The 26,831-nt window shown below is 35.8% G+C and overlaps 1 protein-coding gene across 1 annotated transcript in view; it reads right to left on the bottom strand.

Annotated features, from left to right (window-relative positions):
• Nucleotides 1-26,831, bottom strand: part of LOC145755530 (uncharacterized) — a 51,515-nt gene that overhangs the window by 12,245 nt on the left and 12,439 nt on the right. Inside the window, exons 29-90 of the mRNA XM_082571769.1 lie at nucleotides 26,598-26,795; nucleotides 26,318-26,467; nucleotides 25,846-25,975; nucleotides 25,415-25,569; nucleotides 24,936-25,071; nucleotides 24,484-24,592; nucleotides 24,143-24,262; nucleotides 23,679-23,901; nucleotides 22,844-23,446; nucleotides 22,373-22,648; nucleotides 22,001-22,240; nucleotides 21,500-21,661; nucleotides 21,109-21,283; nucleotides 20,712-20,890; nucleotides 20,362-20,517; nucleotides 19,813-20,042; nucleotides 19,392-19,629; nucleotides 19,064-19,291; nucleotides 18,673-18,837; nucleotides 18,287-18,446; nucleotides 18,016-18,125; nucleotides 17,667-17,831; nucleotides 17,304-17,479; nucleotides 17,015-17,199; nucleotides 16,496-16,620; nucleotides 16,193-16,354; nucleotides 15,952-16,110; nucleotides 15,328-15,507; nucleotides 15,037-15,153; nucleotides 14,568-14,708; nucleotides 13,930-14,478; nucleotides 13,252-13,845; nucleotides 12,855-12,981; nucleotides 12,668-12,787; nucleotides 12,347-12,488; nucleotides 12,043-12,220; nucleotides 11,594-11,839; nucleotides 10,935-11,215; nucleotides 9,541-9,658; nucleotides 8,993-9,175; nucleotides 7,573-8,884; nucleotides 7,359-7,480; nucleotides 6,924-7,181; nucleotides 6,506-6,742; nucleotides 5,814-6,416; nucleotides 5,618-5,728; nucleotides 5,129-5,319; nucleotides 4,781-5,026; nucleotides 4,458-4,624; nucleotides 4,182-4,297; nucleotides 3,919-4,060; nucleotides 3,449-3,662; nucleotides 2,991-3,169; nucleotides 2,522-2,727; nucleotides 2,134-2,411; nucleotides 1,837-1,977; nucleotides 1,475-1,619; nucleotides 1,238-1,374; nucleotides 944-1,076; nucleotides 696-848; nucleotides 421-606; nucleotides 41-334 (exon numbers count right to left, since the gene is read on the bottom strand). Of these exons, the coding sequence (XP_082427895.1) occupies nucleotides 41-334; nucleotides 421-606; nucleotides 696-848; nucleotides 944-1,076; nucleotides 1,238-1,374; nucleotides 1,475-1,619; nucleotides 1,837-1,977; nucleotides 2,134-2,411; nucleotides 2,522-2,727; nucleotides 2,991-3,169; nucleotides 3,449-3,662; nucleotides 3,919-4,060; nucleotides 4,182-4,297; nucleotides 4,458-4,624; nucleotides 4,781-5,026; nucleotides 5,129-5,319; nucleotides 5,618-5,728; nucleotides 5,814-6,416; nucleotides 6,506-6,742; nucleotides 6,924-7,181; nucleotides 7,359-7,480; nucleotides 7,573-8,884; nucleotides 8,993-9,175; nucleotides 9,541-9,658; nucleotides 10,935-11,215; nucleotides 11,594-11,839; nucleotides 12,043-12,220; nucleotides 12,347-12,488; nucleotides 12,668-12,787; nucleotides 12,855-12,981; nucleotides 13,252-13,845; nucleotides 13,930-14,478; nucleotides 14,568-14,708; nucleotides 15,037-15,153; nucleotides 15,328-15,507; nucleotides 15,952-16,110; nucleotides 16,193-16,354; nucleotides 16,496-16,620; nucleotides 17,015-17,199; nucleotides 17,304-17,479; nucleotides 17,667-17,831; nucleotides 18,016-18,125; nucleotides 18,287-18,446; nucleotides 18,673-18,837; nucleotides 19,064-19,291; nucleotides 19,392-19,629; nucleotides 19,813-20,042; nucleotides 20,362-20,517; nucleotides 20,712-20,890; nucleotides 21,109-21,283; nucleotides 21,500-21,661; nucleotides 22,001-22,240; nucleotides 22,373-22,648; nucleotides 22,844-23,446; nucleotides 23,679-23,901; nucleotides 24,143-24,262; nucleotides 24,484-24,592; nucleotides 24,936-25,071; nucleotides 25,415-25,569; nucleotides 25,846-25,975; nucleotides 26,318-26,467; nucleotides 26,598-26,795 (13,662 nt within the window). The remainder of the gene's footprint in view (nucleotides 1-40; nucleotides 335-420; nucleotides 607-695; nucleotides 849-943; nucleotides 1,077-1,237; nucleotides 1,375-1,474; nucleotides 1,620-1,836; nucleotides 1,978-2,133; nucleotides 2,412-2,521; nucleotides 2,728-2,990; nucleotides 3,170-3,448; nucleotides 3,663-3,918; nucleotides 4,061-4,181; nucleotides 4,298-4,457; nucleotides 4,625-4,780; nucleotides 5,027-5,128; nucleotides 5,320-5,617; nucleotides 5,729-5,813; nucleotides 6,417-6,505; nucleotides 6,743-6,923; nucleotides 7,182-7,358; nucleotides 7,481-7,572; nucleotides 8,885-8,992; nucleotides 9,176-9,540; nucleotides 9,659-10,934; nucleotides 11,216-11,593; nucleotides 11,840-12,042; nucleotides 12,221-12,346; nucleotides 12,489-12,667; nucleotides 12,788-12,854; nucleotides 12,982-13,251; nucleotides 13,846-13,929; nucleotides 14,479-14,567; nucleotides 14,709-15,036; nucleotides 15,154-15,327; nucleotides 15,508-15,951; nucleotides 16,111-16,192; nucleotides 16,355-16,495; nucleotides 16,621-17,014; nucleotides 17,200-17,303; nucleotides 17,480-17,666; nucleotides 17,832-18,015; nucleotides 18,126-18,286; nucleotides 18,447-18,672; nucleotides 18,838-19,063; nucleotides 19,292-19,391; nucleotides 19,630-19,812; nucleotides 20,043-20,361; nucleotides 20,518-20,711; nucleotides 20,891-21,108; nucleotides 21,284-21,499; nucleotides 21,662-22,000; nucleotides 22,241-22,372; nucleotides 22,649-22,843; nucleotides 23,447-23,678; nucleotides 23,902-24,142; nucleotides 24,263-24,483; nucleotides 24,593-24,935; nucleotides 25,072-25,414; nucleotides 25,570-25,845; nucleotides 25,976-26,317; nucleotides 26,468-26,597; nucleotides 26,796-26,831) is intronic.

The raw sequence follows: 26,831 nt of genomic DNA, 5'->3' as shown, positions 1-26,831 counted from the left end.
TAAACAAAAAAATTGTATTTAAATTTTTAACAACACTTACCCAGTGGGTGAACAACCCCAGTTGTTGGGTGAATTGTCACAGCATAGATGGGTACAGTTAACCCTGTTTCCAAATCAAACATCGGAGCACCGAATCTTAGGTCACCCCGCCTCTCCAAAACAGGAAGCTGAAAGTTGGGTAAGTTCCCGGTTCTGGGGTCAACTGGGTATGGTATAAATGGTATGAGAGCCTCGTCAATTTTCGCTGAGTCACTAGATGCTGAATCAGCGGTAAACACTATTTTTGAGCCAATCGGATCGTAGCATAAGTTTCCTTGCATTGGCATGACCTTGCCTGGCAATTTAAAAAATAAAAAGTTAACAAAAATGCAAAAAAAAAAAGACTTTTAAAATAAAAACAAAAATATTCAAGAATTCTACCTGTTTGTGGGTGTACAAAATACTCGTCTGATGACACTGACATTACATGACCATTAGCCAATAGGATTTCACATCCCTGATTTAAAATAACCAATCCAGTGTGTGTATCAAGTTTGCATAAATCTGTTGCTTTCAAGGAACCGTCCGGTGCAAAAATGTGCTCTTTCAGAAGTGGGTTTTTCATTCCTTCAAAAACAATAAAATTGCATAAATAAAATTTATTTTAAAGAACAAAGTAATTTCATGTTAAAACATTTTTTTTAAATTTTTTTTACCTGGCTCCACTAATTGGGCACCGGTGCCATCTCCTATTACCGCCCAGCAACCAAGTCGGTGGCACTCTGCTGCCACAGTGGCTGACATTTTGTTGATAAGTGCCCCGACACGGCCAGCTGTCTCCATTTGTATTTCCTCGACAGTCATCAGCCCTGCTCAGAAAGATTTTTGTTAACTATCAATTTTTTGTTAAGTTACTAATGATTTTTTGCTACTATGTAATGCAGATTTAAAAGTTTATGATTACCATCTTTAAGTGAAGTTATGGATTTGTCAAGTAGTCTCTGGGCAGCCTTAAACATAGCTGTGAAAGACACATGGTGGTGCTGTCTCTCTAAATCATCCTCGCCCATCATTATTCGTTGTTGTTGAAGAACAGTCTAAAAATGTCAAAAAAAATAATTAATTTAAATAATTTTAGTAATGCTATATTAAAATAAAAATAAGATTAACAAAATGCTTTATTTTTAACTGATTGTATAATTTAGCATCATGGATAACTTGAAATAGATATACAGAAGAATCTAAAAAAATTTATTACAGCAAATTTCTCTCCCAAGTCCCTTCTTCTTTCCAGTTCCATGTCGATCTCTTCTCTCTTTTGTTCATATTCTGCAAGTTCTTCTTTGGTTGCCAGTGAGGCACGACCTTGTAGATTAAGCTTAGCAGCCCATAAATCTAAAAAAAATTAAAGAAATAAAATTATTTAAAAATTAAGAATAAAAAAAGAAGTAAGAATAAAAAAAGAGTAGAAAATGTTTATTCGCAAAGTGCCTACCTTTGAGGGATTGTGTTTGTAGTGCAACTTTCTGGTATAGAGACTTGACCTCATCTTTTTGTAGGCCAATCGTTGATGTAACGTCATAAGATTGTTTCTTTAGAATGTTATAGAACTCCTGACTGCTGAATGCTTCCAAGTCCACCTAATTAAGTAAGTAGAGATTATTATATTTTTACTTGGCCCATTTGTTATGCATTTTGTACTATAATGTGTTTTCGTATAGTCAGCATTTTTACAAGAAACAAATTTTAGTTCTAAATAATTGTACAATTGTTAGAAAGTTGATAGTGAATTAGCTCCAAGTTTTACCACTAACATAAAAAATACACTAAAGAACAATGTTATTTTCCTAAGCCTACCTGTCTTTCATAATCCCAAAACTCGTCCTTGGCAGCAACTGGGTCTGTTTCCACGGCAACAGCCTGGTTGGTGACTGCCACAGCAGCAGCAGCAGCCTCCATATTTCTGTGATATTTCTTGATGGAATGAACTGTTGAACCCTGTAAAATATTTTTATTAAAATCTTTTCAAAAAGTAATCTGTAAATATCAGAAATATAAAGAAGAACACAAGTCTTTAAAACCAAGTTTATAATAAATTATTAATGCAAATTCAGCCTTTTTAATTAAAATATCTAAACAGATTTGATTTATTACCTTTGATGAATAATCATCAAAATTGAAAACTCGTGCCAGCACTCTATAATATGGAACAACATACAACACTTTTTCCCAACCATATTTTTTAAACAGATACAGAGCTACCAGTAGTATAACTATCACAAGGAAAGCAGCCAATAGGAGCAGACCGATCAACAACCAATCAGGCTCAAGCAAAATGTCAGAGCGTATGGCAAGACCGCTTTGGATCATGTACCTTGGAGTTTGAGGAAAAAAGGGGCCGGTTTCGGTGCATTTTCCACCTTCGCTCATAACTAGAGAAAATATGAAATATGTTATTTATGTTTGTTATATTTAAAATAATAATAAAAGTGTGTTACTAACTATTTCTATAAAAGTTTAAAAAAACTATACTTAAAATTACCTCGGAAATATGTTTTCCTGTCCAGGTTTGAACTTAAATAAAAAGCATAAACTCCTGGGTCACCAAATCTATATGAGAACAGTGTTACTGGTGTGCCAATCAGAGTTTGATCTTCTTCCAACTGCCTGAATCCACCATAGTCAAAGTTCTCATTTGTGTTGTAGAGATTATTGGAATCATAGATCGGAAAATTTGCGTTGCTGACGCTAAAAAATTAAAATAAATTGTTTAAACCATTAAGCATTATTGCAAAATTGTTAACAAAAAAACAAGAAGGAGAAGTATTTTTTCATATGAATATTTAAAGCAAATGATATCAACACAAAAATAACAAATATTTTAAATTCAGTAAACTTTCTCCTCCTATGTCACATGCAACACAAACAACATTAAGAAGTTGAAATCAACCTTTACAAGCACTTAAACAAATCATAACTGATAAAACAAAAAAAAAAGTATTTCAACTCACGTAAACATTACAACAGTGTTGTATTCCATGCAAACAACAGGGTTGCTTATTCCAGAACTACCAGTCGTTTCCGAAACTGCTCTTCTTTCTCTAAATCTGAAGTCGGTATCATAGGTTTGATAATATCTCTGATTGATGTCGTACAAACTTCGGCGCTTTCTTGAAGCAGAAGATGTGTTCTAAAAATGCAAAAGTTTTAAAAAAGAAAATACAATATGAAACTAGAAAGTTGTTATTCTTAAAAAGCAGTTTATCAAGTTAAACTTTGGAGAGTATAAAGTTATATTTTTAAAATAGGTTTTATACAGATATATACTAAAAATAAAAATTATATTACAAAACTTGAAAGTTGCTACACGTTAAAAGTAGTTTATCAAATTTAATTTCAAACACTATAAATTCCTTCAAACTAGTTTGAAATTAAACTACAAAACACAAAAATAAATAATTTGATTCACCTGCATGTTATTTTCCAACTGGTTGACAAGGTAATCTGGGTTGGGTTCGTACAGTCCTAAAAATCCTTCTGGATTAGATTCCATGACGTAGATAGACTGGGTGTTTGCTATTCCTGTGGTACACTGTTCAGCAAAGATTGAAAATCGTGCGTTTATTATTCCGGACAATTCGGCGGCTGAGATTTCGACGTATGTGTCATCAGGATAATTTACTCTGGGCATTTATTTAAAAATTTGTTATAATTAACTATTTTAAAAATTATTAAGCGACTTGAAAAACAATATAATAAAATAAAAAAATCATAATTTTTTTTTTAACAAGTAGTTGCAGTAAAAAAAGAAATTTTTTCAACTTGATTAATTCTTCAAAAAAAAAAAAAAAAAAAAATTACCTGAAAATGTAATAAAAAAATGGGTACAAATGACAAACTTTAAAAAAAATTGTTACAACTTGTCTTTTTTTAACTTACCTTACAAAAGTCTGGTTGCTTATTAAAGGGTCCGGACAAACAAGTTGGAAAGTAGAAGCCTGTCTTACTCGACATTCTAAATTACAAACCGTTTCAATATTATCCACTTCACATCTGCACAAACCAATCGTCTTGTCAACACCTAGAAAATATATCAATACTTGCAATTAAAAAAAGAAATGGTATCTTTAATAATTGATTGCTCGTTATTTGGGCTACCTTCTATTTACTAGAATATAGTTGCAAATAATAAATTGTCTTACCAAAATTTTGGCTGGTTCCGCATACGTTAGTGCATTCCACTGCCCATTCCTCATCAGTTAAACAAGTGCCTGATTGCGACCTGGATGTTCCTGAAGTACATATTGGGTACACATACCTACAAATTTAATACAATACATTGTTAAAAACATGTTTAAAGAACATTGGGTTGAGCACCAAAAAAAATTGTAAAAATAAAAAAAATAAAAACTCCCATTTGTGGTCTTTTTTGATATACGAGTCAGTCAATGCGTGTTATTGACATAGAAATTACTTACTTTACGCAGTCACCACCCCTGTCCAGGTTGATTTGATAGCCAGAGGCACAAGGACACTGCTGATCGCTCGGCTGAAAGTCTCTGCCAGACCCAACGCATAAGCAAGATGTTTGACCAACGCTGGGCTGTGATGCCTCACCACCGCATGCAAAACAAGCTAATTGACCCTAAAATAAAAATTTTAAATTAAAAGTTTTTTAAGTGCTTCATGCTCACAACATTTTAAATTTTAAAGAGCTGCATGACCTGACATTTCATAAGTTAAAAAAAGCCACTTGCTTTTAGAAAGTTTTTTTTCATTTTAGTTATAAAAATATTTGTACCTCTAGATGATTGAAATGATCCACACTGCAAGGAATGCAAAAACTCGATGTCGAATCTTCAGCAAATTCATTAGGATTGTAAGTACCAACAGGGCAAGCCACTGGGAAAGTGGCACCTGCAAGGCAAAAGTATCCAGGCGGACATGGGTAGGAGTTTGTGACATTTAAAGTCACATTGGCAGCTTGCGGGGTGTCAGTCGTGGCACCTTCCAGGCACACAACGCCAGCTCGGCAAGTCTCACAAACCTAAAAAAATTGAGTTTATAAAAAATTTTAACAATTTTGAAAAAAAAAAATTTAATTTGTTTTAAAACCTTTCCAAAAAACTTAATTAACATTGTAGCCAACCTGTCTGTCAGAATCGGCGCCAAATGTGCCAGGTTCGCATGCGGCACAAGTGTCTTCAAATGAGGTCCTCAGAGAGCCATCTATTTCATAATAACCAAGTGGACATTTGCTTTCTATGATGGCCTTGGATGGACAGTAGTAGCCTGGTGAACAGGGTGTTGGGTCGCTTGAATTTTGAGGACAGTAACTTCCTGTAAATGTAGAATAAATATAGGTTAAGTAAGAGCGAATTTAAAAAAAAAAACTACCGACTCTGTCTCATGTTGAATTTGACAGTTTAGAAAACTAAGGTTTGTATAAAAATAAAAAATTACTGATTAGTTTTTGGCTTATAATGCTTAACTTAAGGGTGCAATAGCAAAAGGGCTGTGAGGATTGAACCCAGGACCTTATGTAGTGAAGACAAACTTTTCAACCCAAGACAATGCAAATGTCATACCTACCAAGTCATTTAATTTAATTGTTAACCACAAATAAATAACTACTAACCAGCGGGACAAGGAATCTGAGAAGCAGCTTGTGGGCAGTAATAACCAGCCTCACATGGTGAAGAAATGGCTGAACCAGCAGGACAGTAAGTGCCCAGTTCACAAACAATACCTTAAAGAAAAAAATAATAAATTTTACATTCAAACATTTCAATATTGTTACAGTGTTTACTTTAAAACAACAAATCAATCTTCACCTGCAACAGTAGCATCTGTGCAGTTGAAACAAACTGTTGTCGAATTCGGACAATAATATCCGGCCGGGCAGTCAAAACAATCACCCAACTGAGTTCCACCAATTTGATCTCTGTAACTTCCTGGGGGGCAAGGCACTGGGTTCAAGGTCGAATTAACTGTCGGGGTACCACCTGTGCCCAACGGACAATAATGACCAACTGGACAGGGATTCTGTGATGGGTTGGTTGTGCCGACATCTGGACACCATGTGCCAGGCGGACAGGGCTGACATGTCGTGGCATCGACAGCACCAGATTCAGTTGAATATGTACCAGTCGGACAAGGTGCCATATTTTCTCCAAACGGACAGTAAAATCCAGCATTACAAGGAATTGGTATGGTAAGGTTGGTGCAAATAAAACCAGCCGGACAGTCGGTACAGTTGTTAACAGAAGTTGCACCTTCGACTGTTATTACCTGGTCAGTCGGACATAGTGACGGATCAGTAGTGCCTTCTTCGCAGTAATATCCAAATGGACACAACATACCAACAGACGGGTCAGAGCCATCTGGTGTTGGAGTGTCACTATTACTGATGCAAATATAACCAGCAGCACAAGGACCTGAAAATTAATTGACAAAAAATAAATTTAATTTTTTTCATAACTATTATATTATTAAATATAAATTTATAATAAAAACACAAGTAAACCTGTTATTCTTCCATCGACGCAATACGACCCTGTAGGACACTTGGCACACTGACTACCATCACCTAAACCTGTTTGATTTCCGAATGTTCCATTTGGACAGAGAACCCCGTTAGTCGAACCCGCCATGCAGAAATGATAGATGGGACAATCAAATGGATTCATAGTTGTACCGGGACAGAAATATTGTGCAGGACATTCGGTGCAATTTGAACGCCCGATTTCAGACTGGTAAGTACCTGAAATACAACAATATGTTGCAGCAAGTTGTCTTGGTAACAATAATAATTGTTTTAGTAATAAGGTAAAAAAAATTTTTGTTTCTTTATAGCATATTATCAGAACCGAAACTATGATGAGCACAACTAATTTTTTTGTAAATTATTAAAGTAACAAGAACAATAACACATGAACAATTACCCCCTTCACATGGTACAGGCTCTGGAGAACCTTCCCGGCAGTAATGTCCGACTGTACATTCAAAACCAGTGGGTGTTGGACTGGAAATATTTTCGTTCGAAGGACAGTAAAATCCTTCGGCACATAAATCCGTGGGTGCATCCAGAGCAGCGTCTTGACAATAATGTCCAGCTTCACAGGGCAAACAGTCACTAAGTTGTACTCCCCTAGGGGTAGGTCTGTAGGTTCCTGAAGGACATTCCTTAGGTGTAGGTGTGCCTGTAAACGAATAAATTTTTAATATTTTACACAATAATTTATATTTAAACCACAACTAGCATTTGATGTCTAGTTATTAATCTGTTAATAAACCCCTTGTTACTAGTGTGGACTAATTTTTAAGCCTTGAAGCCCATAGGCTTAAGAAGTGCATCATTTACAACTAGTTATAGCAACCTTGTGGGCAGAAATAGCCTGCTGGACAAGGTTCGTTTCCAAATTGAGAAACAGCTCTTTCCCAACAAATGTAACCAGCATTACACAACTTACTAGGGTTGCTTTCAGCCACTTGACAGTAACTAAAATCAAAAGTTTTTTTATTTGCTTATAAGAGAAAAGTCAACAGGCATCTTACTTTAATTAAAACAATTGAGTTAAATAAATTACTTACAATCCTGCTGGGCAATCTTTACAAGTAGTTTGATTGGTCAATCCAGTGATGTTAGAATAAGTGCCGGCAGGACAGAAGTTAACCAAATACGTCGCTGTGCCAAGAGGACAATAGTAACCAACTGGGCACACTATTCCAGCTGTCATGTTAGTTTCGTCACAGTAAAATCCTGCCGGACAAGGGTCACATGTTGACTGTCCTTCGAGAGGTTGGTAAAAGCCTGCGTTACATGCAATTTCTTTGGTTGCGCCTGATAAGCATCTAAACCCAGCTGGGCAAATGTAACCCATGCTCGGATCATTAGGCGTTGGAGTGTCTGACCCTCCGGTACAAATGTACCCAGCTTCACAAAGCTCAGAAACTCCGGTTACTGATGAATTTTTGGTGCAGTAGTGACCGGCAGCACATAGATCACAGTCTGACACATTGCCGTTACCTTCATTTGTGGTGATTGTGCCTGGCGGACAGACTTCGGGTTTGCTGCTGCCTTCTACGCAATATGACCCCCTCGGACATATTTCTTCTGTGCTAGAAGAAGCTCCACCGCTGCAAAAGAACCCGGGTTCACATTTTCCATCACCCTCTCCAGTTGTCGAACCTGGGCTTGCACAAAAATAACCAGGCCAGCATGGTTGGCATCTTGCTTGGGACTCAGTTCCAGTGTTGTTGTTGTAAGTTCCAGGGGCACAAGGATACTCGTCTTCAGATTGTGTGGATGGTGGACAGTAATGACCATCTGGACAGATAGTTGGGTTAGAAACTGCACCCGTTGTTGGGCAGTAATATTTTTCTGGACAAGGCTTGCACGTTGCTTGCTGGGCTTCGTTCTGATAAGATCCTGAGTTGCATTCGATCTGGGCGGATGACCCTTCTGGACATTTATGACCAGGCTCACAAACATTTGCCGGATTATTAGGCTCTGTGCTCTTTCCAGGACAGAAGTACCCAGCTTCACAAACTCCCGAAACTGTTGTTCGACCCAATCCATTGCAAAAACTACCCGGGTCACAATCTTGGCAGTCACCTTCGCTTGCCTTTGGCTCGTTGGGGCGTCCGTATGTTCCATTAGGACAGGGTATTGGAGCTTCTATACCCTCTGGACAATATTCACCCATATCACATCTTAAACTTGAGTTTTGTTGGACTATTGAACCTTCGGGGCAGTAGTAAGTAGCCGAACAGTTGCCTGTAGGGCTGGACAGTAAATCTCGTGAGCAATACTGCCCGGCTGGACAAGGTGTTGGAAAGGCTGACCCAGGCGGACAGAAATTTCCTTTCGGACAATGAGATGCAGTTGGGTTAGAAGCACCCTCTGTATAAATAAAAAAAAAGTTTTTACTAAAGAAAGGGTATTTAAACCTAAAATTTATACAACTTCTGTTTGAAGGCAAAACATTAAAAAAAAAAATTTTCTAATTACCCGAACAATAATAATTTTCTGGACATAATGGCCCCACAGCTACCATTGCATAATCTTCACAGTAATATCTAGCAGTACAGGGAGTGCAAGCACTCTTATTTTGAGCCAATGTCTGGTCATTGAATGTGCCTGGTTCACATTGGTATTGGGTGTCAAACTCAGTACCAAGAGGGCAATAGTGGCCTAAAAATTTCAGAGCGTTTAGATTTAAATAAATATTTTAGTTTTAATAAAAATGCTTTTTTTTGTATATATCTTTATCCTCGATGTGGGAAAGTCAAATCCGCGACTTAAACATAGAGTAACCGCTGTTACTCCGAACTAGTCTCGAGTTGCCTTCAGCAGTTTGAAATATTATAGATTATAATTGCCTGGTAATTATGCTGCTGATTAAGTGCTGGCTTAGCAGGAGTTTATACCGTTTATAACACTGCAGCATAAAAGCAGTTAGTATTGAACCCTCGACCTCATGGTGGTGTATCAAGTGTTCTTAACACTACACCACGTTGCCGGTTAATTGTTCAATTTTAAAAGATTTTCTAACATACCTTGTGGACATTCGAAATTAACATAGGAAGTGGTATTGGCTAAACAATAATATCCTGGTTCACATAATTGGCAAGCTTCTTGAGTTGTTTTGTCGTTGTAAAACCCAGCATCGCACAACTATAATAAAACAACAATGTTATATTTTGCTTCTACTTAAACAGTAAAGTACATGTTGTTGTTAGTTTATATTTTAAATTTTATTAATTTTGGTCGCGTAGTTGGTCTGCAATCTTAGTTTGAAACTTTGTTTTTATAAAAACGGGAATCCACGTGACGCTAGTAGATTATGACGTCACAATCAAAATACACGTCGTTTCAAAGTTATCTTGGAAGCGAGATTGGGTAAAATTGTTAAGGTTTAAAAATTGTTACGGGTTTTATTATTTTATTATCCATAAATTGTTATAAATTGGGCAAATACCAATAAGTTTCTGACTGTATTCCTCAGAAAATTCGACAGTTAAATTTGGCGATTTTACATTTCCATTTAAACAGCCGAGGGTCTGGCAGTCAGACAGTTTTAGTTACTGTCAGTTATGATTTATTAAAATGTTAGGTGTACTTTCATAACAAAAAAACTATTCAAATTTGTTACTTGTAATTTAATTAAAACTTTAGTTCGCGTTTATCTTTTTGCGTTTAAAAATATTGCTTAGCCTACCTAGCCAAACAAAATTGCGTTTGCGCTTACTACGTAAAGATTTAACAGTCCAATTGTTTTTTAAGCAATTCTAACGTTATGCTTAGGTTTGTTTTGGCAAACATAAATACAAATTAAACTGAAATAACAAAACTTCAAAGCGCAAAAGAAAACATTGCAAAACCGTATGTTGAAGCAGCGCTTCTAGTATTGTTACGTCATAATCTACTAGAGTGACGTAAATTCGCGTTTGAAAAATTTTCTAAAAAAGTGATTTTTAAACTTAAATTGCAAACGATTTATAAAAATTTGAGTTATAATTTTGGTGCGTTTTTTAGCGTAACATTTTGCATGTTTTGATATAAAATGTCAGGACAAACGGAAAAGCTGAGCCGTTCACTTTAAAAAAATAAATGAAGAAATTTTGATATTTTTACATTTGTGTGGGAAAGCTGACTTTATGGCCTAAACATCAGGTAACATTTATTACCCTGACTATGTCCTGAGATGGTGTTGGCAGTTTAGAATATTAATAATCATTTTGCCCGTTAACTCGCCAAGCTAATCAGTTATAAGACTGACAGGAGTTTATACTGTTTATAGTGCCTTACTCAAGAATGCTTAACACAGAAGCAGTGGGAATCAAACCAATGACCTTATGTCGTAAGATAAATGTCTTTACTACTAGACCAAACCTGCTGGCCAAAAAGCAAAAAAAAATTAGGGTTAAAAAAGAACAAAATTTCCACTTACCACTGGGGCTTCACTGCCCTGAATGCAGAATGTTCCCTCAGGACAAATGCCACCCAGACTTGGGTAAACACCGTCGGGTAAAATATTACAAGTCAGGCCAGTCGGGTTAGGTATTGACACACCAGATTTGCAGTAGTAACCTTTGTCGCATTCAGCTGTAGGTGCTGTTGCAGCTGTAGTGTTACAGTAATAGCCTGGGTCGCATGGTGAGCATTCACTACTTGATTGTAGTTCTATTTCGTTGGAGAACGTTCCAATTGGACAGGGCTGCCAGTCGGTACCTGGTATTGTTACATATAATTACTCAATGCATTACGTTCAAAATAAAGCTTAAATAAAACTTTAAACCGCTGGGTATATTTAAAACCTGCCAAGGAAACCAGGTTACAACCATAACCCCTTTCTTTGTATAGCCACATCTCTATATAGCAAAACCTATTGAATAATGTATGTGTATGCATGTCCAGTTTAAAGGCCTTTGAAATAAAAACAACTGCTACTTGTGGCGTTCAGGCAATTTTTTTTTAGGCATATATAAGCTGAAAATTCTAACCGCAATTTAAAAACATAGGAGCCTGAGGCAGGCAATCAACTAGTTAGAATAAAAATAATTTTCCCAAAACTTTTACAAAATATTTTAAAATGAAAAGGCTTTGTACCAGTTCCTTCAGGGCAGTAGTAACCTTCCGGACATGACTGTGTAAAAGAATTTGTATCTCCTTCCACCACCATACTTGCATCACAATACTTTCCAGCAGGGCAGGCTGTACAGTTCGGTGATGAAGCACTTGGAGCATAAAAACCATTTATACAGGGCAAAGGCTCAGGAGAACCTTCCGGACACTGAAAACCGCTTGGACACTCTATTGGGTTGGGGATTTTACTTCCGTTGGGGCAATAGTAGCCTAGGGTTCAGAAAAAAATATTTGAAATATTGATAATATTTAAGAGTAGCAAATAGATCTCAAACTGTACGAGTATACTAAATGTTTTTACATGATAGGTTGGTAAATTAATCTTCTAAAATCAATGATATATACAAACAATTTAATTTGATACCAAAAGACGCTTATAATATGTTGTAAAATCAAACAAATCATCCTATTACCTGCCATACATGGACCAGTGACATTAGTCCTATGCTCAGAGTCACAATAAGAACCTGCCAAGCAATCTAAGCATTCCGATTCTTGTGTGAGTTGTTCAGAATTGGAATAAGTTCCGATGGGGCAAGCTCGTGGAAATGGTGACCTAGTCTCGCAATAATAACCGGCTGGACATATAACCTAAATACACATTATTTTTAATGCATGTCAGCAATAAGAATTAACCCTAAGACCTTTAGTAGCAGAGACTAGATTAAGAGCAAAAATCTATGCAAACACCAACAAAATAAAAAAATTCCTAATAACCTGATCTTGTTGAGTTGAACCAGTTGGGCAATAAAAACCCGCTAAACAGTCTCCAGTGACATTAGTTTGCGCTAAAGAGTCACAGTAGAATCCAGCAGTACAGTTAAAGCATTCTGATGCAGTTGTTAATCTTGTGACATTACTAAAAAAAACAAATAAAAATGCTTTATAATAAAATCAAAGCCCAAAAACCATGATGTATATACAAAACATCTTTTAAAAATACACAAGGTTTGGTAAATGCTATCATACATAAAATGATAGGCCATTATTGTTTTATTTTATTTATAAGCCTTTTAATTAATTCACCACAGGATTTACCTAAATGTCCCAACTTGACAAGCTTTTGGCTCATCGGTTCCTTCAGGACAGTAATATCCTTCGGGGCAAACGTCAGCGATTGTTTCACCCAAACTTGGTGTCGTTGAATCAGAAGATGATCTTTAAAAAAATAATTATTAGAAAAGGCACCTTAATAAATATTTAAAACTTTGGATATATTATTTACTTGCAAAAGTAGCCAGCTGCACAGAATCGATAAGGAGAAGTCAATCCTTCCTCATCACAAGCAAAGGTGGCCAAACATTCTGTACAATTCTCAATAGCAGTGAGACCCACCCTGTTGTTAAAGGTACCTAAGAAGCAAAATAAAATTAATATTCATTTATTAAACATTATTAAGATATTGTTAGTTCCTACTAAATATAGTTTGTAAGTCCAATTACATAGAAGCAGTTTAAAAAGAGTCTACTGGATAACTAAAAGAGTGCCAAACTGACATAAGCCTTTTGAGACTGTTAGATTAGAACTTAACCTAAATGACAAGGCTTTAAAAGTGCCTTTCTCACATTAAAGATATATCAAATTAGAGTAAATTTTTTTTTTTAATAAAAATAAAAAATTACCTTTTGGGCAAGGCCACTGCTCTCCATATTCCGTCCCATCCTCACAATAATAACCTTCTGGACATGGATATAAATTATAGTTCACGACTGGTCCGGTAGTTGCATTGCAAACAAATCCCTTTGGACACAACTTGCAGTCTGGTGCTGTTGTTTCATCCTGGTAAAATCCAGACTGACAGGGTATTTGGTCAGGTGATTTGGCGGGGCATCGGTAACCGACATCACATGGCACCGAGTCACCTTTCACATCACCCCCTGGACAGTAGTACCCAGCAGAACAGTTGCCGTTTGGTGCGGTTAGTCCATTTTCAGAACAAAATTGACCAGCAGTGCACTGCTCACAATCACCAACATTTTCATTATTGAGTGAATTGCTAAAAGTTCCGTTGGGGCATTTTACGGGGCTTTGGGTTCCCGCTTCGCAATAAGAACCAACAGGACAGTCCCAGCCTGTGCCGTCAACACCGTTGGGCATTCCTGTTGTCGCATTTTGATAGCAGTAAAACCCAGCAACACAGACTTTATCCAAAAAGGTCGAGGAATTAGCAGTAGGACAATAATATCCGGTTGGGCAAGAGATAGGAGCATGGGAACCTAAAAAAATTTTTTAATCAATTATATTCCCTAATTCTTTTGTGCCTTAAAAACTAACTGTTTATTTAAATTAATGATGGGTACCTGCAGGACAATAAAACCCAACAGGGCAGTTGCTCCCTTCAACCGAATCCACAGGTGTTGAAGTCGTGCTTCCTCCAGAACAGTAAAACCCATCTGAGCAATTTCCTTCCGGGGCTGATAGCCCAGATTCGCTACAATACTCTCCTTTTGGACAACTTAGACAATCATCCACAGAGTCTCCGTTTTCGGTCGGATTGTAGGTGCCAGCCAAACATGGGTGTTCAACAGAGTGGTTAGTGCCCGGTGGACAGTAGTGACCAACTGGACAGGATTGGTTAAGGTAAGTTGTCGACCGAATCGGACAATAATATCTAGCTTCACATGTTTTGCATATACCAGCACCCTGGAAATCTGAATAAGTACCAGATTCGCATTCTATCGGAGTGTCAGCACCCGACGGACAGTAATATCCAATCGGACAAATTCCTCCGATTCCTTTGTTATTGCCACCGCAGCAAGTACAATTGTCTGTATTTCCCATCACTGAAATATAACTAGTCGTTCCATTTCCTGGCTTTGGTCTATCCACGCCACGTGTACAGTAATAACCTAAACAGCAAATTCAGATTGTAAATACTTTAATTTAAATCACCTTAATAAAAAATATTTGAAAAAAAAAAATAAAGTTAATTATTTGCCTTCGTCACATTTCCGGGTAAAGGTGGTTTGTGCAGTTCCTTCACAGAAATAACCTGGATCGCAATCCATGCATTGATCTTCAGTTGACAGGCCTTCAGTATTTCCGTAAGTTCCAGATGGACATTCCATCCAGTTAAAACCTTTTAAATATAATTTAAAAGCTCTGGAGTATGGTGGACAATATGTATATTAAATTCAGAAACCACCAAAATTGAAAAAAAACTGTCATTTGTGGAGTGCGGGTAAATTATTAAGGGCAATTTCAGTTGAAAGTTACAACTTTATTACAACAACAAAATTCCCGACCGTAGGCCTAGCTATCGACTATTTCATAAGTAAGCATGTAAGTGAAGATGACTAAGGTGTTTACCTTCACCCTGTAGTATCTTAAGTTTTTTCAGGTTTAAACCTGCTTAAGTAATGAGCAGAAAAACAAGACTGACAAACTTTTAATATTTATATTAATACCTGTTTTGACTGGACAGTAATATCCCCTTGGACAAGGTAATAAATTTAAAGTTGCATTCTCAATTCCAACAGAGGGACAATAGCTGCCAGCAATACAATCCTTACAAACAGATTGACCTAAAGTAAATATGTATTTGATATCACCAAAAAAATGTATTTTAACTTAAAAAAATTGAAATAAAAATTAAACTCTTTATTGTACAGTAGGCTAAGGCTACTTAGCATGATTTAGTTGGCAAAAAAGTAATTTTAAATCGAGGATAAATAAATTATATTAAAAAAAGTTTCTACCTGGTGCATCGGTATAAGTGCCTGCTTCACATTGTTGGTAAATAGAGCTACCATTCGGACAAAAAAGACCGGTAGGACAGTTGTTGTCAGATGTTTGATTCTGGCCAGACAGACAGTAAAACCCTTCAGCACAAACATCTGTAACGCTTGTTTGACCGGAACGTGGGCAGTAATATCCCTCTGAAGTTGAAAACAAATTTAAATTAATATTCTTATGAATCAGACAGTGTAACTTTAAATAAACTAAACATCACCATGTTCAAGTATGAAACCCCCTATCCTTAACGCAATGGTCATTTACATCTACTGGCCTTATATATTGATAACTAATACATGCACAAATACATCTATTTTTTGTATAGAAGGCTAACCCCACAGCTGTTTATACAGTCACTTTAGTTACCTTGACCCCGTATTGAACCTAATTTTTTTCTTTTTTTAATTATAGACCTTATACACCTATCTATCACTGGTAAGTCTAAAACAAATTAGCAGACTAAAACTTAACACAATATTTTTGGGTTAATTTAAGGTAGTAAAATTTACCAAATAGTTAGGCCCTAAAGTTGATCTGAGAATATAATAATACACGCAGAATGTTATGTAACAAAAAAAACAACTAACCAGTACACTGATAACAATCGTCCGACTTGTTCAACCCCGGTCTGTCACTCCAAGTTCCAGGTTCACATTCTATTGGTGTTTCTGATCCAGCCGGACAATAATGACCAATTGGACAAAGCGAGTCTGTCTGATTGGCAGATCCAGGTGGACAATAAAAACCTGAGTTTAAAAAAAATCACAAAAAATGTTTTTTATTTCAAATTTTTTGTCCTACACTAAATCAAAAGAAAATGTAACATACCCTCTTTGCATGGTTCCCCGTCTGTGGTCATGTGAAAGTAAGGACAAAATTTGCCCTGAGAGCAAGCAAGGCAACTCGATAAGTCCGCTCCGTTAAAATTGGGGTTGTAAAAACCTGGGCTGCAAGGGGTTGGGGTTGTTGTTTGAATCTCACAATAATAACCTAAAAATTAAAAAGATTTTAAGTTTTGTTCTAGCATTGCAATTCAAAAATTGTTCTTTTATAAAATTAAATATTTCTTGTTTGGAAATTTTAGATCAAACTGTTAATAAAAAGTAACAATAAAATTTTAAACACACTCACCTTTTGGACAGTCACCAAACAAATCTCCATTATTAACCGGCGAGGATAAATTAGCTCCAACCTTGCAAAAGTAACCTGGATCACATGGACCAGTCGGTGCTGGCAGGCCTTCAGTTTCACAAAACCTAAAAAAGTATAAATTACCAATTTTGGCCTAACTACTTAAAATTTTTCGCTTTTGTTGCCTAATATTAGCCTCTGTCATTAAAGTATATCACCTTGCTGGCATTTTTTAATTATTAAGGTGACCAATTGCTTTTGAAGCAAACAATAATAAGTACCATATCATCTTACAAAAATTATTTTTAGTAAGAATCAAAACTCATTTAACAAAAATTAAACTTAGCAATTGGTGAGACAATGACTAAAGTTTAGTGCCATTATAAATGTGCCAGACTCGGGTTTAGTTTTGTCATTGAAATAAATAAGTAGGGCTTCAATTTACTCCATTTAAAACCTGAAAGAATGTTATTACTTATCTTTTTAATAGCTATGTTACAATAAACTTAAAAAGCTTACATTCCCCCTGTACAATCTATGCAATCGTCAATGCTCATTGCTCTTGTGGTGTTGTAAAATGTGCCAGGTGGACAAGCATATTCTTCGTCGAATTTGGTTCCTTCCGGACAAAAGTGGCCTTGCGGACAGTCGGACGGAATTTCAACTGGTTCAACGTTGTTGTCGCAATAGTAGCCAGCCTCACACTTAATTTTATTATAAAAATGTTAAAAAAATAGAAATAACATAATCAATATTTTTTAAAAAACACCATATTAAAGTTAAAAAACACCATATCAAATTTACTTACCACAGTGCAATTCCCTTGTCCCCTTAGATTTTGATAATAACCAGAATCACATCTGATTGGTTCAAAAGAACCAAGTGGACATCGATGACCAACTGGACAAGTGTAGTTAACTGGTTCTGGTGTGGAAATATGTTGACCAGCAATTCCTTCGCAGTAAAAACCAACAGCACAAAAATCTAAATGGAGTAATATTAAAGACTAAATACCACTCCTAATTGATACTCGAGTATGTATTTTATTTCTAATTAATACTCAAGTAAGTGTCATATTCTTAACTGATTTATATATGATGTATATATTGTTTCTTTTTAAAAAGCAAAACAAATGAATATCTTATTATGTATAGTATAAAAACTAATGTACCTGTAGGTGTGGATGCGCCATATTCTTCACAGTAATAACGAGGTAAGCATTCCATACAGTCAGAAATATCCTCATTTTGAGTTGTGTTTAAGAAGGTGCCTGGTGGACATTGTTCTGGTGAACCACGACCCTTTCCACAATAAGAACCTTTTGGACAAACATCACCTATAAAAAAGACACTGTCTTTAAACCTTTTACATTTATATAAAATTAAGTTTAAAAAACTACACATATAAATGCCCAAAAACTTAGTATTCATAACACAGAAATTAGACTTTATTTACTAGTTTTGTTTTTATATTTTTGAACTAATATAAGTTTAGGTTGGTCAACTAAAAATATACTAAACCTGTGATATTTCCATCAGATGGAGTTGGAGTTGTAGCTCCAATGCGGCAATAAAATCCAGCATTACAATCCCCGCTCACATTGGCCAGCCCTTCTTGGTCACAAAATTTTCTAGAATCAAAAAAAAATTTAAAAACTGGTTCATCACAAGATATTTTTAGCTGAGCTGTTAATAACAATAGAAACTCAATAGTAATATATTTTTTAAAATATTTTATGGTGCAAGTTATGTGGTTTAATTTTCTATTTTAGATGAATCCTAAAATAAATACCCGGCAGAACATAGTGTTGGCTGTTCTGAACCTCCTGGGCAAAAGTGACCGATTGGACACACATTCTCTGTTCCGTTAATTGTCCCAGGCGGACAGTAGTATCTGGCAGGGCAATCATTAGTCGGACTTTCTAAACCACTTCTGTCGCAGTAAGTACCCCCTTAAAAAAATTTTTTTCCTAACTTTGTAAATAAATATTTAACCTTCAGATAAAAAATTTTACATTATAAATATTCAGCAGTTAATACTAAAATTATAGAACCAGGTCAATATTATTAAAAACTGGTAGAACAACTTAACCCAGAGTTTCAGAATTTTAAACTGTTCCACAAGGACTTTAACGCCATTTTTATAAAAAATAAATCAACATAGAAAAGTGAATTTACCTGTACAATCTATACAGTCACCATCAGATGTCTTTCCGGTCGCATTATTAAAGGTGCCAGGCATGCAGGGATATTGGTATCTTGATGTAGTTCCACTGAGACAGTAGTGACCGGCTGGGCACAAAAACTCGGTGTAATTGGCAGTGCCCCCCTCACAATAATAACCTAAAAAAAACATTCTTAATTTAAAAAAAAATAGAAGGGGTTTGTAAAAATATGATTTGTCTATTTTTCCTAAATTTTTTGGAGTAACCTAGTTAATCTGCCAATTGTTTTGGCCAAAATGAGTGATAATGTAGCCATTAGAGCTTTGTTTAACTAGTGCTATAATTTAATGACAAATGGTAAACATGAAAACAAACGCAATAAAAATAGTTTAAATTTGGTTTACCTTCCACACATTCATCACATCCACTTTGACCTTCATTTGCAGCGTAAGTTCCATTCTTACATGGTATCGGAAAACTGGTCCCTCTTGGGCAATAATGACCAGCAAAACAACGACCACCGTAACCAGTTTGTGCACCAGTAAAACATGAACCATCAGAGGTGGTGTTGATGCCATCTGGTTGTTGTCTGTCAACACCAAACACGCAGTAGAAACCAGCTTCGCACAAATCTAAAATCAAAATAAAATATTTTAACAAAAAAAAATAAAACAACTTATTTAAAAAAATTTAATTTCAAAAATAAGTTTTTTTTAGATATAAAAAACAAACCAGTTGGTTCTATGTTGGCTTCTCCTTCGCAAAAATACCTGGCCAGACATGTCTGACACTTGGTCTCATTTGTCAGGTTGGTTTCATTGCTGAATGTACCTGTCGGACACTTTCTTTTATCGCTTCCCGTGCCTTCTGGGCAGTAATAACCCCGAGGGCAATCTTCCCTACCACCAGAGGCAGTACACATGTAACCTGCATCGCAGGGCGGGCAAAACTCGGCATATGGGGTATTCACCTAAAAAAAGGTTAAATAATATTTGTTTTATTGTAACATATTTATTTATCCTCAATGTGACAATTTAAAAATTTGAGCATCTAGGAAATGTAGAATATTTTGTTTCGGCAATGTTCTCTCTTTAAAGTTTTTTATACTATTTATTAAATGCAAGAATTGGAATTTTTATTAAAAAATTCTTACGTAGGTGCCATCTTCACAAGGGAAAGGATTTCCATTTCCTCCTGGACAATACTCGCCTGGTTGACAGAATGTTGCATTAGGTTTTTGCTCAGTCGAGCCGGTAGGACAGTAATATCCAGCAGAACAGTTACCCTTCGGTTCTGTTAGGCCAAGCTCATCACAGTACATTCCCGCAAGACAGTTTGAACACAGTGAACTGTTTGTCAATCCAGAGACATTGGAATATGTACCTTAGAAAAAAAACAAAATTAATGTAAAAAATAAATAAATTTTTTTGTGTGTAGGAGGTCTGCCTACAAAACCTTCCATTAGGTCCCTAAAGCATTAAGTTTTATTTTTCACTAAAAAAAAATAAAAAGAAGTTGCCTGATAATTATTTTAGCGATTAATTTTTCAGGTTAATTACGTCAAAAAAGCGGTGGGAATTAAACTGAGAACATTATGAAGTGACGCACCATGTCTCACGCCCAATACAAAAAAAAAGACAAACCTTATTTCAGGTGATGCTGTACACTTCAAAAAAAAAAACGTAACAAATTTTTCATTTACCTTCAGGGCAATTTTCAGGTACATCTGATCCTTGAGGACAAAATGATCCAGGATCGCATTCGATCTCGTTTTGTTTTGTTGAGTTAAGTGGACAATAGAAACCAGCCTGGCATACCCCTGAGGTGGTTGTCAAGTTATAAGAACTGCAATATGAGCCTAAAATGTTCAAGAAATAATTAGAATTAAAAGACAAAAAAAATTTTAAAGTGAATTTTTTTATGTTTATATAATCTAAAAAATGGTAAGTTTTAAAATTTTATTAATGGGGTTAATAGTGGGGCAGAACTATTCAGTTTATATTAAAATTCAGAAAGTGGTATGTTACACCACTGAACAAAAAAATTTGTCACCTGCTGGACAACTTTCACATTCCTCTGCGCTGTGAAGTTTTGTGCTTGCTCCATAAGATCCTGGAGGACAGCCTTCGGGATCAGTGGTTTCAAGAGGACAGTAATACCCTTCAGGACATATGTTTGCTTTGTCTCCGTCATTAGGTGTTGCTGAAAAGGCTCCAAAGCGACAGAAAAATCTGAAAAATAATATTTTAAAACCAAAATTCATATTTTTAATTTATTTTTTTATATATATCCTAATGTAAAAAGGCCGGCTTAATAGCCTAGCCATAAAAATGTATTATTTTTAAAACCAGTGAGAATCAAACCAATGACCTCATGTTGAAAGGTTCTTTCAAAGTTCTTCCAAAGTTATAAAGTAAACCCTTAAAAACTTTAAACAAATTAAGCTTACCCAGGGGAGCACTGGTGGGTAAGATCCACGTAGGTTTGCCCAACTTCAGGACAGTAAAACCCACCAAGACACTCAGCACATGCATCTTTTGATATTGATCCTGTGTTGTTATTAAACGTTCCAGCTGGACAAGGATTTTCGTTGGGCAAGGATGTTTCTACAGGACAGAAATGACCTACAAAAAAAAATATGTATAATTTTAAAAGCTCCTGAAATAAAAAAAACTAGCATTTGTGGTGCGCTTGTAAATTATTGCAGGCATATAAGTTGCACACATAATATTACAAACAAAATGCAACCTTCAATACTGTAAATAAAAATTAAAGTGCTGAAATCAATACAAATAAAATGCCCGAAATAGAATCACTTCAAAAATTTGAATTTAATTAACCTGCAGGACAAATAGTGTCATTAAAAGTTACAACTCCCCCAGCGGACGCGTCGCAATAAAATCCAGCAGGACAGGGCTTGCAAGTCGACTGTCCTTCTTCGTTTTGATAAAAACCGTCGCCACAAGGTTCCGGACGCTTACTGCCGGCAATACAAAAGTGACCTTAAAAAAATTTTTAATTAGATGATCTGAAATAATTATAAAATAACATTTTGACAGCGAACATGACTGGCCATATGGTGCAGATGGTAAAACACTTAGGTTCACTGCGTAAGGTAAAACTAAGTTTGATCCATACTGCTTTTATGTTATAAAGCCCCTAAACTAGGTGCTTTAAACAATATTATGTTCTGCTAAGCCCAAATCGCAGGCCTATTACCTTGCAATACGGTCGAGACTGGGATGAAAAAAACAAAATGAAAGTCCGTGTTTAGGCAGTGGGTTGACCTTTTTACAATTTCATACTGCGTTAAATAAAAAATTAAATAAATAGGTATTTACCGGCTGTACAAATAAACTCCGGAGGTGCTGAATTGTTTTGGCCTTCTGGGCAATAAAAATTTTCCAAGCAGTCTGCCGTTTCAATTTCGTTCCCGTAGCCTTCGCAAAATTTTCCTGCTGTGCATAGTACACAGTCTCCGACAGATTGGCTGTTTTCTGTCGACACAAAGGTTCCAGGAGGACATTGTTCTCCGACTTCTGAGCCTTCAGGGCAGTAATAACCAGCCTTACATTGGCCACCTTGAAAGGTAAACAAAGCGATTTATTAAAACTCAACAAAAGCAAAAAATTAAATTAAATTTTTGAAATTTAGTCCTAAAAAAATTGGTGGTTTTGACAAAGTGATAACAACAATTAAAAAAAACCACTCACCATCTGGCGAACCCTGAGCATTCACACTACCAGCTGGACAATAATAACCAACACTGCAGTTCCCATCTGGTGCTCCAAGCTCTGGTACGCTACAAAATTGACCAGCAGTACACATGGTTGGTGTAGTAGAGCCTTTGGTGCAAAATTCACCAGCTAAACAGCGACCACCCACAGAGACATTGGTTGGTTTTTCCTGGTCCGAAGAACCAGTACAGTACCATCCCTCAGCACATTCACCGGTTGGTTTGTCAAGACCAGCAGTTTCACAATACTCACCTAAAATACAAATGTTTTTACTAAAAATAAACAAAGTTTTAAGTAATTAATAAAATGAATTTTTTTTAAATTTAATGTTGTTCTAGTTTTTGTTATCAAATATCAGAAGTAAATTACATTAAATGAGCTATAAAGAATGAAAAATTATACAAGATCGAAAGATACTTGAAAAATGTAAGGGTAAAGTTAACTTACCAACTAAGCAGTCCAGACAATCGTCAAAGCTATCAGACTTTGTTTTGTTGTTAAAAGTTCCGGGTGGGCAAGTGCTTATCGTTGTATCGCTCGTCCCATTCAAACAATAACTTCCAAGCGGACAATCCTCTGGTGCATCAGCTGTTGATCGACAAAAAAAACCAGCCGGACATTCGTCGCAAAACTCTTGGCCAGGGTTTTCTGCGTAAGTCCCAGGTAAACATGGTGACTTGTCTGAAGAACCCGACTGGCAAAAGTGACCCACTGGACAAATGTCTCCGTTAGTGGCATTAGGCCGGGGCGTGTCTGAACCACCACTGCAATAAAACCCCGGGTCGCAGGGAGCCGTGACTTGACTGGCGTTTAGCGAATCACAGTAAAATCCAGGAGTGCAGTCATCACAGTTTGTGCTAAACTTGGACGCAGTTTGATCATTAAAAGTTCCCGACGGACAGGGTTTCATAGAAGACTGACCACCGTTGCAATAAAATCCCGGCTCGCAAGGTCCACATTTGTAGTTAACGCCATTTACTGTACAAGAGTCAGTTTCTGGTTGCTGAGTGGCTGCTCCCCCGGCCGAATAAAAACCAGGATCAACGTCACCTAGAAATAAAATAAAGTTTTCAACATTTAGTGATCTTAGTAACACGTAGTAGCAACCTTTAGTAAAACACTATAAACAATACTAAATCATGACAAGACGAAAAGCAAGGTTAATTATCTAGCACTATAATCAATAATATCTTAAACTGCCAATGTCAACTCAAGACTAGGTCAAGGTTATTATTCTTTACACTACTTTTAACTGCATAGTTGGCAGATTTTTTGTGTTTACCTGTAGGTATTGTTGATCGTATTAGACAATACTTTCCAGCATCACAAGGCGTACATTCAGCTGCAGTCTTAAGACCAGTTGTGTTGGCATAAGTTCCTGCTGGACAAGGTTCTTCGGTGAGTGTTAAAGCCCCCAAGACACTGGCTGGGCAGTAATGGCCGGATTTACACAAAACTGGATCTTTTCCTCCTTCGCAAAAATAACCAGCATCGCAGAATTGGCACTGAAAAATAATTTTAGATTTTAAGCACTATATTACTTGAAAGCTAATTGAAAATAAAGCAATGCCTAAGAATGCTACAAAAGCCTATAAAATGTTCTATGTTAGAAATCTCAACTTAAAAAAACTCTTAAAATTCAGTATTATTTTGAAAAATCAAATATTTTCATAAATCGATTTATTAATTACCTATGCTCATTCAATTTAAAACTACCTGACAAAAAAATAGCCAAATTAATTTTACCTCTGACTGTTGGGTCAAGTTGGTGAACATTCCGGTAGAGCATGCTGTTGGTTCCCCACACCCACCAGGACAGTTACAAAAATGCTGGGTGGGGCAAACTGTACCCCCCTCACTAAGGTTCTAGATTGTAAAAAAAAGTGTAACTGTGGCAACATAAAATGTGGTAAGAATTATTAACTTTACTAATCAAGGTTCTGAGTTTGAGTCCCACTGCGGTCATTTTTAGAACAATATTGCCAGTTTCGAAAAGCTGTAAATTAGAAACTTTCTGTACACAGATTTTTTGGAAGTATTTAATTCTAAACTAACAAAACCCCAAGCTTATTAATCTATAAAAATACCTTTGGGGTGGCAGAAAAAGCGCCTTCCACACAATAATATCCAACCTCACATGGTCCTGTAACATTGACTAACCCAGTGTCTTCGCAGTATTTTCCAGCAGAACATTTACTAGAAAAAAATCATTTTGTTAATATTAAAAAACAGGAACAGCAAAATAACTTTTACTAAGGTTGTTTTATGTGATTAAGTTATTGTTTTAAAGTTAATATTATTTGTTAAAAACTTGCAAATTACAATTTATTTAAAAATTAAGTTTGTGGTAACTTCACATCGCCAATATTGCCTTTATGCCCAAATTTTACTTCAATATGTCAAGTCAACAGTAAAAAATAATTTAGGACCTAATGTAATATTAGACAGGTCATAAACCCTTAGCCATACTGTTTCAGACACCTGACAAAACTAGTAAAAATACAAAATATACAAAATTTACTAAAGTCATAGAACTTACTAGCATTCTTCTTCACTTACTGCACCCAGTCTGTTGTTGTAAGTTCCTTGTGGACATTTTTGCATTGATGTAGCTGCCTCGTGACAATAAAATCCAGGCAAACACTGTTGCCCTATCGTAACATCCACCTCAGACACTGAGAAATTATTTTAATAAATTTAATTTTTTTTTTTTTATAAGCGACAACTTAACTCTTGGTTGATGAACTAAACAATAAGCTGATGATGTCTTAAGTTTAATCCCCAGTGCTTAAGTGTGATAATATTCGATCGAAAAGTAAAAATCATGCAATTGTATCAGGTCAGTAATTTTTGAAAATAAAATAAGAAAGACGAAAATTGCAGCCAGTCTGTTTTATAGAATTACTATTATATAAAGTAGCTCAGTGCCCACCCCTATTTCAAAGGCAAATTTTAAAAATTTAATATTTAAAAGGGAAATAAAAAATGCCATTTTGTTAATAAATAATTGTATTTTACCTGATCCTGCAGTTTGGGTAGGCTGTGAGACCGTCGACGCATTGTAACAAATATAGCCTGCTGAACAGTTTCCCTCTGGTTCAGTTAAGCCACGTGCACTACAAAATTTTCCGACGGGACATGGTAAACAGTCTGATACCTCTTCTGCCTGTATACTAAAAACAACAATTTTTTTTAATACAGGCAACCATTAAGATTAAACCCAGGACCTCATAAAGAGATGCCTAATACTTTATTTAACTACTGTAAAAAGCATTCCTGCAAAAAAGGCTAATTAATAAAAAAAACTATCTTGCTAATTGGTTTTTGGCTCAGCAGGAGTTAAAGCACCTTACATGGAAGCAGTTGGAATCAAACTAAGAAACCTCAAGTAGTTGAGCCAAGTGTTTTAACTACTACACTAAACTCTAAATACTTCATAAAAGATTTACTCAGGGTTATAAAATCCACGATCACAGAGTTCTCCATCTTGATTGTAAGTTCCAATGGAGCCATTTTCTGTCACGTTTTCGTTGATGACGATTTCGTTGTTGTTGAGGCCAGGGTAAGGACAATAACTTCCTAAAAATTCAAAAAAAAAATTCCTTAATATTTGCCTTAAAAATTTTAAAATAACAGTAAAAATAAGAACTAAATTTTAAAAGAATTTAGACAATATCAACATATCTAGTTGGTTATTAGCAAAAAAATAAGTTATTCAAGTCAAAATAAAGATGCATATAAGTAGAATCACCACTTGCCAAGCTCAAACCAAAAAAAATGTTAGTTAGGTACAAAACACAAAAGAGAACCTGATAGAAAAAAAAGAATCACTAAACCAAATAAAAAAAAAAAAAAAATTGGCTTTGTTAAAGAAAGGCAACCTTAGAAACAAAATTACTACACAAACTATGTGCTGCTTACCACGAGGGCAGTCCAATGGCACAATCATCCCGATGAAAGGACAAGTTTTACCAGGCGGACATGGCAGACAAAATTCCTCTTCAGCTTTGGGCTGATAGGTTCCAATCGGACACTTTGTTTCGCCAGTGGACTGGTTTTTGCAATATGTTCCTTAACACATGAAAAATATAAGAATTAGAAACAACATTTTTTATTTTTCTTGTACATAATGGGCTTTAAAGCCTATACAAAAAGTTCTTTTTTAAGTTAAATTATGTTTATTTTTAGATAATGTATTTACCATTGGAACAGCTGAATTGAGTAGGGTTATCAGAGCCTTGCTGACAATAGTAACCAGCATAGCAAGTTCCTGTAGGTTCCCTGGCGTTGGCCGCATTGCAATAATACCCAGCCCAACATGGCTGACAATCACTGTCGTCAGTCTGCCCCTGAGTGTTACTAAAAAAACCTGGCGTGCAAGGACGAACCTCGAAAGAGCCTTAATAAAGAATAAATTAAAATTAAAAATTTAAGA

Source organism: Corella eumyota, chromosome 6, assembly GCF_963082875.1.
Source record: "Corella eumyota chromosome 6, kaCorEumy4.1, whole genome shotgun sequence".
NCBI classification, from domain to species: Eukaryota; Metazoa; Chordata; class Ascidiacea; order Phlebobranchia; family Corellidae; genus Corella; species Corella eumyota.
This window is presented reverse-complemented; position numbering and strand designations above follow the sequence as displayed.